The 9,524-nt window shown below is 48.1% G+C and overlaps 1 protein-coding gene across 1 annotated transcript; it reads left to right on the top strand.

Moving 5' to 3' along the window:
- Positions 1–1,208: 1,208 nt before the first annotated feature.
- On the top strand, positions 1,209–2,144 carry LOC123442044 (probable CCR4-associated factor 1 homolog 11). Its single transcript, XM_045118163.1, has one exon. It carries the CDS (start codon positions 1,209–1,211, stop codon positions 2,142–2,144), a length of 936 nt encoding a protein of 311 aa, XP_044974098.1.
- The last annotated feature ends 7,380 nt before the right edge of the window (positions 2,145–9,524 follow it).

Genomic DNA, 9,524 nt, shown 5'->3' with positions numbered 1-9,524 from the left:
AATCTGATTTTAGATCAACGAGTTCTGAGGAAAGCTAGTCTATTTGCTTGCCCAGCCGTCTTGCCGATCGATTTCATCAACCATCTCTTCACTATTCTGAATTATCACATACTCACCCTTTCAATTGTCAAACCATAACAATGATACCTCTTGCTCTGGACCCCAAAAAATGATTCCCCCAATTTTCTCCACAACATTCCTCACGGCCCTATCTTCCATGCTCTGTATTTCCTGTGGATCAATCTCTTCAAATTCAACCTCTCATTTTACAATTGTATCTCTATCTATGTCTCGCACGCTACCATCAACTTGCTTTGCTTTAGATGGTAATAATTCAACACTGAAGTCGAAGGTCCGAGCAACATTGCCCCTGTTTATCAATGGCGGGCACCTTGAGGCAGCAAAAGCCGACGAGGCACACATCGCAGGGTTGAAGAGGTTGGACAGGGTGATTACCTGATCGACGTTGTCTCTGGTGGCTCCATCTCGTTCATCCCAACGCCGCCCCGCCGCCGCTCCCCAGTCCCACCCACCTCCACGATCTGGATCCCATGGAAGACAGGGGCAAACAGAGGCTCACTTTGTCAGATCTAACCCAAGACGGAGGGGGATGGTGCCAAATACACACCAAATGTGCAGCCGCGGCTGTGAACTAAAGCTCCGCCGCTGACGATGATGAGAGCAGCAGGGAGAAGCGGGGAGAAGCACGCGTTCAGTCACGCAGGGAATCGATGCACTGCCAAGTGGGACCCACCACCAGATGCACTGATTAGTTTGACCCCCTGTTTTTACCTTTATAATAATTTTTCAAAATATTATAATAATTTTTTGAATTTACTGTTCTCCCGTGTGAGCTCGGGTGCAAAAACATGACGTCCCCCAAACGCCGACTTCTTTGACGAGCTGCTTTTTCAAGGGAGAAAATATGACGGACTCAAATTCTAAATGCTCCTGATTTGCATATAGCTATTGTGTTTTCCTTTCTAGAGGGTATTGCACGTAAAGAGGGCCCACCGTATTCAACTCGAAAATCAGTGGTACGTCATCTTCGCCGAATTACTGGCCGATTCGTATTCCGAGTCCGCGTGCGGCTCCTCTCCTTGTCCGACCTCAGCTCGATTCTTCCGTATATATAAAGGACCTCCGCACCGCTTAGAGCAACAAAATAGCACAACAAGCGATCGAATTGACCAAACAATTCGATATATATGCAGCGTGGACGCATCGGCGTGAGCCCGGCCGCCGGCATGTCGTTCGCCATGTTTCCACAGCCAACGCCGCCGCGTTTCACCACCATGTTTCCCGTGCAGGTGCAGCCCCCGCCGTTTGCCTACCACGCGTTTCCCCTGCCGCCGGTACAGCCGCAGCTGCCGGTCCTCGTGCGCCCTGTATGGGCGTGGAACTTCGCCGATGAGTGGGCCTACCTCGAGAACTTCGCCGCGGGCGCACGCTACGTTGCCTTCGACGTGCACTACCCTGGAGTTGTACACGCCGCCGGCCAGGATCATAAGAGTATGACGGTGGAGGAGCGCTACGCGCTCATGAAGGCCAACGTGGACGAGCTGAAGCCGCTCCAGGTCGGCGTCGCCGTCTGTGACCATCAAGGGCAGCAGCTCGCGTGGGAGTTCAATCTCCGCGACTTCTGCCGCCAGGCCGACCCGCACGAGGAGAAGGCGCTCGAGTACCTTGCTCGACGCGGCCTGTACGTCGACACGCTCCGTAATCACGGCGTGGACGCATACATTCTTGGCGCGCTGCTGTTGGGCTCCGGCCTCGTCGGCGCCGGACACGGGCGGCCGTCGTGGATCACCTACGACGGTGCCTACCACATAGCCTACCTGCTCAAGGTAATCACCAACGGCGCCCAGCTGCCGCACAACGTGGCCGGGTTTGTCGCCGCCATGCATTGTTACCTCGGCCAGAAGGTCTACGATGTAGCGACGATGGCGGTCGACTGCCCAAGCATGCCGGTGGGGTTGGACCGCATCGCCGCGCACATGGGCATCCATCCGCCGTGGGGGAGCCCTCGCCTCGCAGGCGCCGCCGGCGTGCGCGCGCTTCTGGCCTTCAGGATATTGAAGCACGGGGAGTTTGGCGGCAACGTGGAGAGGTTCCGAGGTCTGCTTCAGGGCCTGCACTACTAGTTCGAGTTCGACGCGGTCGGTCAGACACGAACAATGCTGATCGAGAATTCGAATGTGCAACGGACTGATGCCGACAGCTGGTTAATTGGAGTATTTACTTGAGTAGTATGTTCAAACACCGTGTACCTTTTCCATGCAAATACAAACACAATATTTTAGTTCCGTTGTGTTGTGTTGATAATACTAGCTAGATTCTGTATTTTTTTACAATGTTATTTGATAACGACAAGCTAAAAATATGTGCGTTGCTACGAACAGCAAATAACATACGCCATGAACGTGTGTGCCAAACGTGATTGTAGTTTGTAGAAAGATATATATATATTTACTTGAGTAGTATGTTCAAACACCGTGTACCTTTTCCATGCAAATACAAACACAATATTTTAGTTCTGTTGTGTTGTGTTGGTAATACTAGCTAGATTCTGTATTTTCTTACACTGTTGTTTGATAACGACTAGCTAATAATCTATGTGTTGCTACGAATAGCAAATAACATACGCCATGAACGTGTGTGCCAAATCGTGATTGTAGTTTGTAGAAACATATATATGTACTTCGCTATGAAGGAAAGTATATAAAGATCTCGGCTACTACTATTAGTTTTTTTAAAAATAAAAATTCTCGATCCCGTGTATGTTGTCAATGGCGGCAATGAGTCGATCAAGCGACAGCAGGGGCGCCAGAGGCGCGGACTGACAGGGACAGACCAGATCCGGTGGCGGCTGCTGGAGAGAGTCCGCATCCAGGGCAGAGCAAGGCGGCGGTGTCCATGGCGATGGGGTTCCTCTTCCCGGTCAAGATAGAGAGCTCCTGGTCGTACATGGCGACGACTTGCATGGGTATAGACATGGGAGGGTGAGTCAAACCAGGGGAGAGAGAGGGAAAGAGAAACGGGGAAGAGGGGAAGGAGATGAAGGGACCAGCGGGGCAGGTCGGCGATGATGAGGTGCTCCGGCGTGTTGGCATGGAGACGCGGGGGAAGACCGACGAGCTTTGGAATGTCGACGACGTGAGGCGGCGACCTCTTTCGACGCCGTGGAGGAGGAGACGTGCATGGGCAGGAGCCTCGTGGAAGCTCCTATGGAGAGAGGGGGGAGAGTGACCGGAGAAAGGAGGGATTCGGGGGAGGAGATGAGGATTTCAGGGTTGTTAAAAAACCTTGTACGTAGTACCAACGCTGGGTTTATACCCCGCGCTACTACTATGACATGTCCCGTGAGACACGGTGGAGATCACTTAGTAGCAGCGTGGGTTTATAACCCGTACTACTACTATTATACCCCACGCTATTACTATGACTTATTCAGAGGGGCACAGTAAAGACCACTTAGCAGCAGATTTGATAGTAATAGCATGGGGTCTATACCCGAAGCTACTACTAACTAACAGCAACGGGGTCCATATACCCTCACTATGGCTAAGCATCTATCTATTAGGCATTTCCTGGTAGTGCCAGTGGGAACGCGGATGCAAGGTTGGAAGCACGTCGAGCTTACCGAGGAGGTGTGGTTGGCCGTGTAGGCAGGGTAGTGGTTTGATGGGTAGACCGAGTAGATCCTAGGTTCGGGCTATGCAGGTTGCCGACGAAAGTCATAGTCCGGTTGTGACCGGAGTCATCGATGGCGATGCCATGAGGCGTCGCTCCCTCGTTGGAGGCATCGATGTGCCGCTCCCACCTTGCCTTTCCCGACGTACTCCGGGGAAACCCTTGATCTAGTTTAGATCGGACGATGACAACGCTATTCAGCGTCTGAAAGTGCATGCTATGCCCTAATCGACTTTTGGTGTTAATGACAACACATACATAGGAAACTAATCCTATTTGTTGAGTGTATCTCAGGATGGCAAGTACTTTAGTAGATTGAGAATTATGTGTCAAAGGTGGTCTGAGAAGATCGGGATTTATATTTCAAGAAGGCTCGGGATTAAGAAAAGATGATCTAGATTGTCCTTTTGAGTTTACTATTATTGAGTATAGGGATCCTGCACTATTAAGAGGGGATCACAGGTTTTGCGATGAACTTGCTCATACCACATCTTCACTATCCTACCCAACACCACATATTCTCCACTCTGTTCCTATCTCAAAACGGGTCTATTGCCTCGGACTTCTGGGTCCCTCCGGACGTCCGAGGGCCGGACGACCGGCAGGCTTCGGAAATCCGGAGCCCTCCACCAGAAGTATTTGAGTCATATAACTCGGATTTCCGGCTCCCTCCGGACATCCGAGGGCCGGACGTCCGACCAGCTTCGGAAATCCGGAGCCCTGCACCAGAAGAACATGAGCTCTATAACTCGGGTTTCTGGCTCCCTACGGACGTCCGAGGGCTGGACGTCCGTCCCCTTTTGGAAATCCGGAACCTCCCACCAGAAGAAGTTGAGTCGAATAACTCGGATTTCCGGTCTTCTCCGGACGTCCGATCGCTGTTCAATTCACAGTGTTTCCAGTCATATCTACAGCCCTCGGACGACCGACCCCTGTCGGACGTCCGACCCCTTGCGGACGCCCGGACTTCCGGAAACGGCCGGACGTCCGGACCCTGTGTGACTTAAAGTGTCCCCAACGGCTGTTTTACACTCCCCACTATATATACCCCTCTCCCACTTCGTGAGAGGGTGTTGAACACATCTAGAATACATCCAAGAACACCTTTCTTCTCACTCACTCTTGTCTACACCAAATCCTAGATCCCAAGAGCATTTGTGAGTCCCTTTGAGTGTTGTTCCAATCAAAAGATAGATCGTCTCCCTCTCCTCCTTCCCACCAAAGTGATTTGTGATTTGACCAAGTTTTGAGCAATCCCCGTGATCTTGTTACTCTTGGAGGTTGGAGACTCCTAGGCGGTAGGAGTCTTCGAAGAGGAATCAAACCATTGTGATTTCCCCCGGAAAGTTTGTGAAGGTTTGGAAGCCACCTCAAGGCTTACCACTAGTGGTTGAGAAACGCCTTGGTGGAGTTATCTCAAAGGGAGAATAGGGTGAGCCTTCCTGGCGTTGGTGTGCCTTCGTGGTAACATCCGCCCCTCTAACGGTGACATAGCTTCCCTCCAAGGAAGTGAACATCGGGATACATCCTTGTCTCTCTTGGAGTTTCGGTTATTCCTAACCCTAACTCTCTACTTGTGTTAACCTTATTACGTACTTGTATTGGATTATTGTTTACCGCTTGTCTTACTTCACTCAAAATAGCTTACTCCTTGTCATAGCAATTATTAGGCCTACACTCATATTCCGCACTTTTGCCTAAAATTGCTAAGTAATTATTAAAATTTGGAACTGTACCTATTCACCCCCCCTCTAGGTCCATCTCGATCCTTTTCAATTGGTATCAGAGCCTCGTGCTCTATTCTTGTGGCTTAACCACCCTAGAGCGAGATGGACGGGGTTCCAGCTACGGTAGCTCCAGTGCAGAGGGACGGGACTTCCACGGAAGTCAAGTCTTTCACCTCTGTGGACCTGGAACGGGCCCTTGCCAAGAAAAAAGAGGAGCATGATGCTTCTCTTGAGGCCATGGTCCAAATGAGACTGGCATCAATAACCACGGGGACAACCACGTCCCCGAGGGCCTCAGGGCCACATGTGCACGGTTCTTCATTTGGCCAACAACCTCCGGAAAGGAACCAAACCAGTGTTCCATGGCTTTATGCTAGATCTCAAATTGAGAAACCTAAGTACAATCCTGGAGGAAAACCTCCCTTGCTTGATGACAATTCCGATTTTGCTTTGTGGAGAGTTGGTATGTAGGATCATCTTAGGTACGCCAATGATGAGATGTTGGACATCCTCGAGCATGGGTACAATCCTGTAGATCCAAGGTGCCTCACTCCTAGAGAAACTTATGACAAGCATCTCAATGACACTGCGATCATGTGCATAAGAAAAGGAATGAATGACAAGCAACGGAGACCTTACATTCACATCACAAGTGCCAAGGAACTGTGGGATAGCATTATAAGGACCAAGACCGGTACCTCCACTCTTCGGCTTGCTCAATATGAAATTGCCATGGGGCAATTACAGAATTTCTGTATGGAAAAGGGTGAATCTCCCAAGCAACTACTAGAACGGCTCATGACTCCCGCCGCAGACATTGAGTCATGTGACTGTGACAAGACGCAAGATGGTTTCAATCTGACCAAGAGATTTCTCGTGGACAAGTTACTTCATGCTCTTGCTCCATATCACCATCAAATGGTATGGGACATGAGGCAGCACCATGGGTTCAAAGAAATGACTCCAGATGACATCATATCCACTTTCCAATTATTTGAAGAGTCAAAGGCAAATGCAACAAAGCACCTTGCCATGCATGGCACTTCAACATCAAAGATCAATCTTGCTTTGAAAGCCAAGCATGAATGTGACGAAGAAGAAAGTGAAGAAGAAGAGGGTGATGATGACTGCGAAGATGGTGATGATGTTGACTCTGATGAAAGCCCATCTTATGAGGACATTGCTCTCTTTGTAAAGAAGTTCAGTGCAGGAAAATTCAAGGGAAGATTCCCAAAGAAGAAGGTAAGGAAATGCTACAACTGTGAGGAAACCAACCACTTCTCCAATGACTGCCCTTATGAGAAGAGAGAAGACAAACCAAGGTTTCCAAAGACCTTTGTAAAGAAGAAGTTGCCAAACCCTATGAACTCCAAGCTCAAGAGGACAGATGGAAGAGCAATGGTTGCACAAGGAGAATCAGATCCAGAAGATGTTAGTGGGGTTGCCGGAGTAGCTCATGATACACAAAACACCTTGAGGCTAGTCAACAAAAGTGGTGATGTTGTTCACTACAACTATATGAATGACTACAAGGGAAACGCTCACAAGTGTTTGATGGCAAAGACTGCCATGGGAGATGAGGAAGACCAAAGCTTCCATGATAAGGTTAAGGTAACTCCACGGTTAAACTCCTTCAGTCTAGCTTCTACCCCATCTGATGAGTATCTTGAAGCGGAAGATCACTATGAGGATAATGACTTAGATCATCCCATGTTTGCTAAAATAAACAAATTTATGTGCTCTCTTAAAGGAAAGAATCTCACTATGTTTCGCATACTTATGGAAATGGTGAGTAAGCACACCAATACCATCAAGGAACTCGAAACCTTCGTCACTGAGGAGAAGGAAAGAAATGAAATCCTTGAGCAGAAAGTCATGTATGAGGAAGCACAAAATGATGCATTATGCTCCAAAGTAGGTGAAAACCTTGATAAACATGCTAATGATCTTGCCTCCTTGAAAAAGGCTGAATCTGTGTGCAAAGAGTTACTAAATGATAAAAACCGACTAGTGAACTCTCATGCTTCCCTTTCTAAGGACTGTGAGCGTCTATCCTTGTCTCTCAAAGACAAGGAACAGAAACTCACTATTCTTACAAAGAGCTTTGAGTCACTCAAGGTTACTTATCTTGACACTTTAGTTAAGGCCTACTCCTCACCTATTATTAATGTTGATACCTGCACTACTAACTCTAGTAGTGAACTGACATCTATCCTTGAGGAAAATTGTTCGCTAAAGGCACAGCTAGACAGAGGTCTCATGACATGTGCACAAGGACAAAAGACTCTCAATGAGATCTTAAGTCGACACGATGGAGGCCTTGCCAAGGAAGGGCTTGGGTTCAACCCAAGCACCGCCAAGAAAAGTGCATCTCCTCTCAAGTGTACCACTCCGCTTAAAGAAATATTTGTACGAGAGGGACACAAGGAGAAAGGTAAGGTTGTGAGTGGGTCGGCCACTAGGGGTTCGCCTACTCACAACAAGACAACCGAATTCATGCCTCCATCCTATGTACTACGCAAATCAAAGGAAGGAGAGGTTTATGCTAAATTCGTTGGTCCCCGTAATGCATTCCGATTCTATGCTATTTGGGTCCCTAAGACTCTTGTAACTAATGTGAAAGGCCCCATGACGAAATGGGTACCTCAAACCAAGTCTTAATTCTTTACAGGTTGTTTTCTCCGGAGGAGCCAAATGGGTGATCGACAGTGGATGCACCAATCATATGACCGGAGATAGTAACTTGCTCTATGACTTCATGCAAGCCATTCGACCATACATGAGCATTGTATTTGGTGGAGGGTCGAAAGGGCAGGTAATTGGGTTGGGCAAGGTGGCAATCACATCCTTGGACTAACAAATGTATCTTTTAAGAAAGATCGTGTGTGCAGTGCATGCATAGCTGGGAAACAACATCAATCAAAACATCCACCCAAGAACATTGTATCCACTTCGAGGCCGTTAGAGCTCCTTCATGTGGATCTGTTTGGGCCTCCTTCATGGGCAAGTCTTGGAGGGAAAAAGTATGGCCTAGTCATTGTTGATGATTACTCAAGATATACATTGGTGTTCTTTCTCAAGTCCAAGGACGAACGAAGATCACCTTCATTGATTTTGCCAAACAAGCCCAGCGAAAGTTTGACAAGGACATCAAAGCAGTAAGAAGTGATAATGGCTCTGAGTTCAAGAACTACACCCTAGAATAATTTCTTAGTGATGAGGGAATTGAACATCAGTACTCCGCACCTTACACCCCTCAGCAAAATGGTGTGGCAGAGAGGAAGAACCGGACACTTGTGGAAATGGCAAGGTCCATGTTAGACGAATACAAGTCACCACATAGTTTTTGGGCTGAGGCCGTCAACACAGCATGTCATGCATCAAACCGGCTCTTCCTTCGATCAATATTGGAGAAGACTCCATATGAGCTCCTAACCGGGAACAAGCCCAATGTTAAGTACTTTCGTGTGTTTGGATGCAAGTGTTTCATCCTCAACAAACGGGAACGGTTAGGAAAATTTCAATCCAAAACAACTGAAGGGATTTTTGTTGTCTATGGGTCAAACTCTCACGCCTACAGAGTCTACAACAAATCCACTGGATGTGTTATAGAAACCTGTGACGTGACGTTTGATGAATTTAACCGCTCCCATGGGGAGCAAGTTGATCTAAATGATGCAGGTGAAGAAGACTCCCCACAAGATATCTTAAACATGGGTGTAGGTGCACTTCTTCCCATGGAACAAAGACCCCATGATGATGATGAAGATGATGAGAGTATTTCTCATCCTCAAGACAGTTCACTGCCTGTACCTCCACAAGATACTAGCACACACATCATGCCAGTTGTTGAGGATCAAGTGGGAGAACATGTCTCTCACTCTGATCACACTCAAGAACAAGTTGATCTTCAAGAGCTAGACCAAAGTATGGGTATGTTTGATGATGAACCTCAACAGGTGCAACACGAAGAGGAATATCTTCCTCCGCACATAAATGATCCATATGTTGAGGACGTTGATGATGGAAACGAAGTCGAACCTCGTGAAACCCTGACCTCCATCATGCCACGTGTGGCCGGTCGTGGTGATATTGATCAAATCC

Source organism: Hordeum vulgare, chromosome 3H (assembly GCF_904849725.1).
Source record: "Hordeum vulgare subsp. vulgare chromosome 3H, MorexV3_pseudomolecules_assembly, whole genome shotgun sequence".
Taxonomy (NCBI): domain Eukaryota; kingdom Viridiplantae; phylum Streptophyta; class Magnoliopsida; order Poales; family Poaceae; genus Hordeum; species Hordeum vulgare.
The sequence above is the reverse complement of the archived record's forward strand: the minus strand, read 5'-3'. Positions and strand labels throughout refer to the sequence as shown.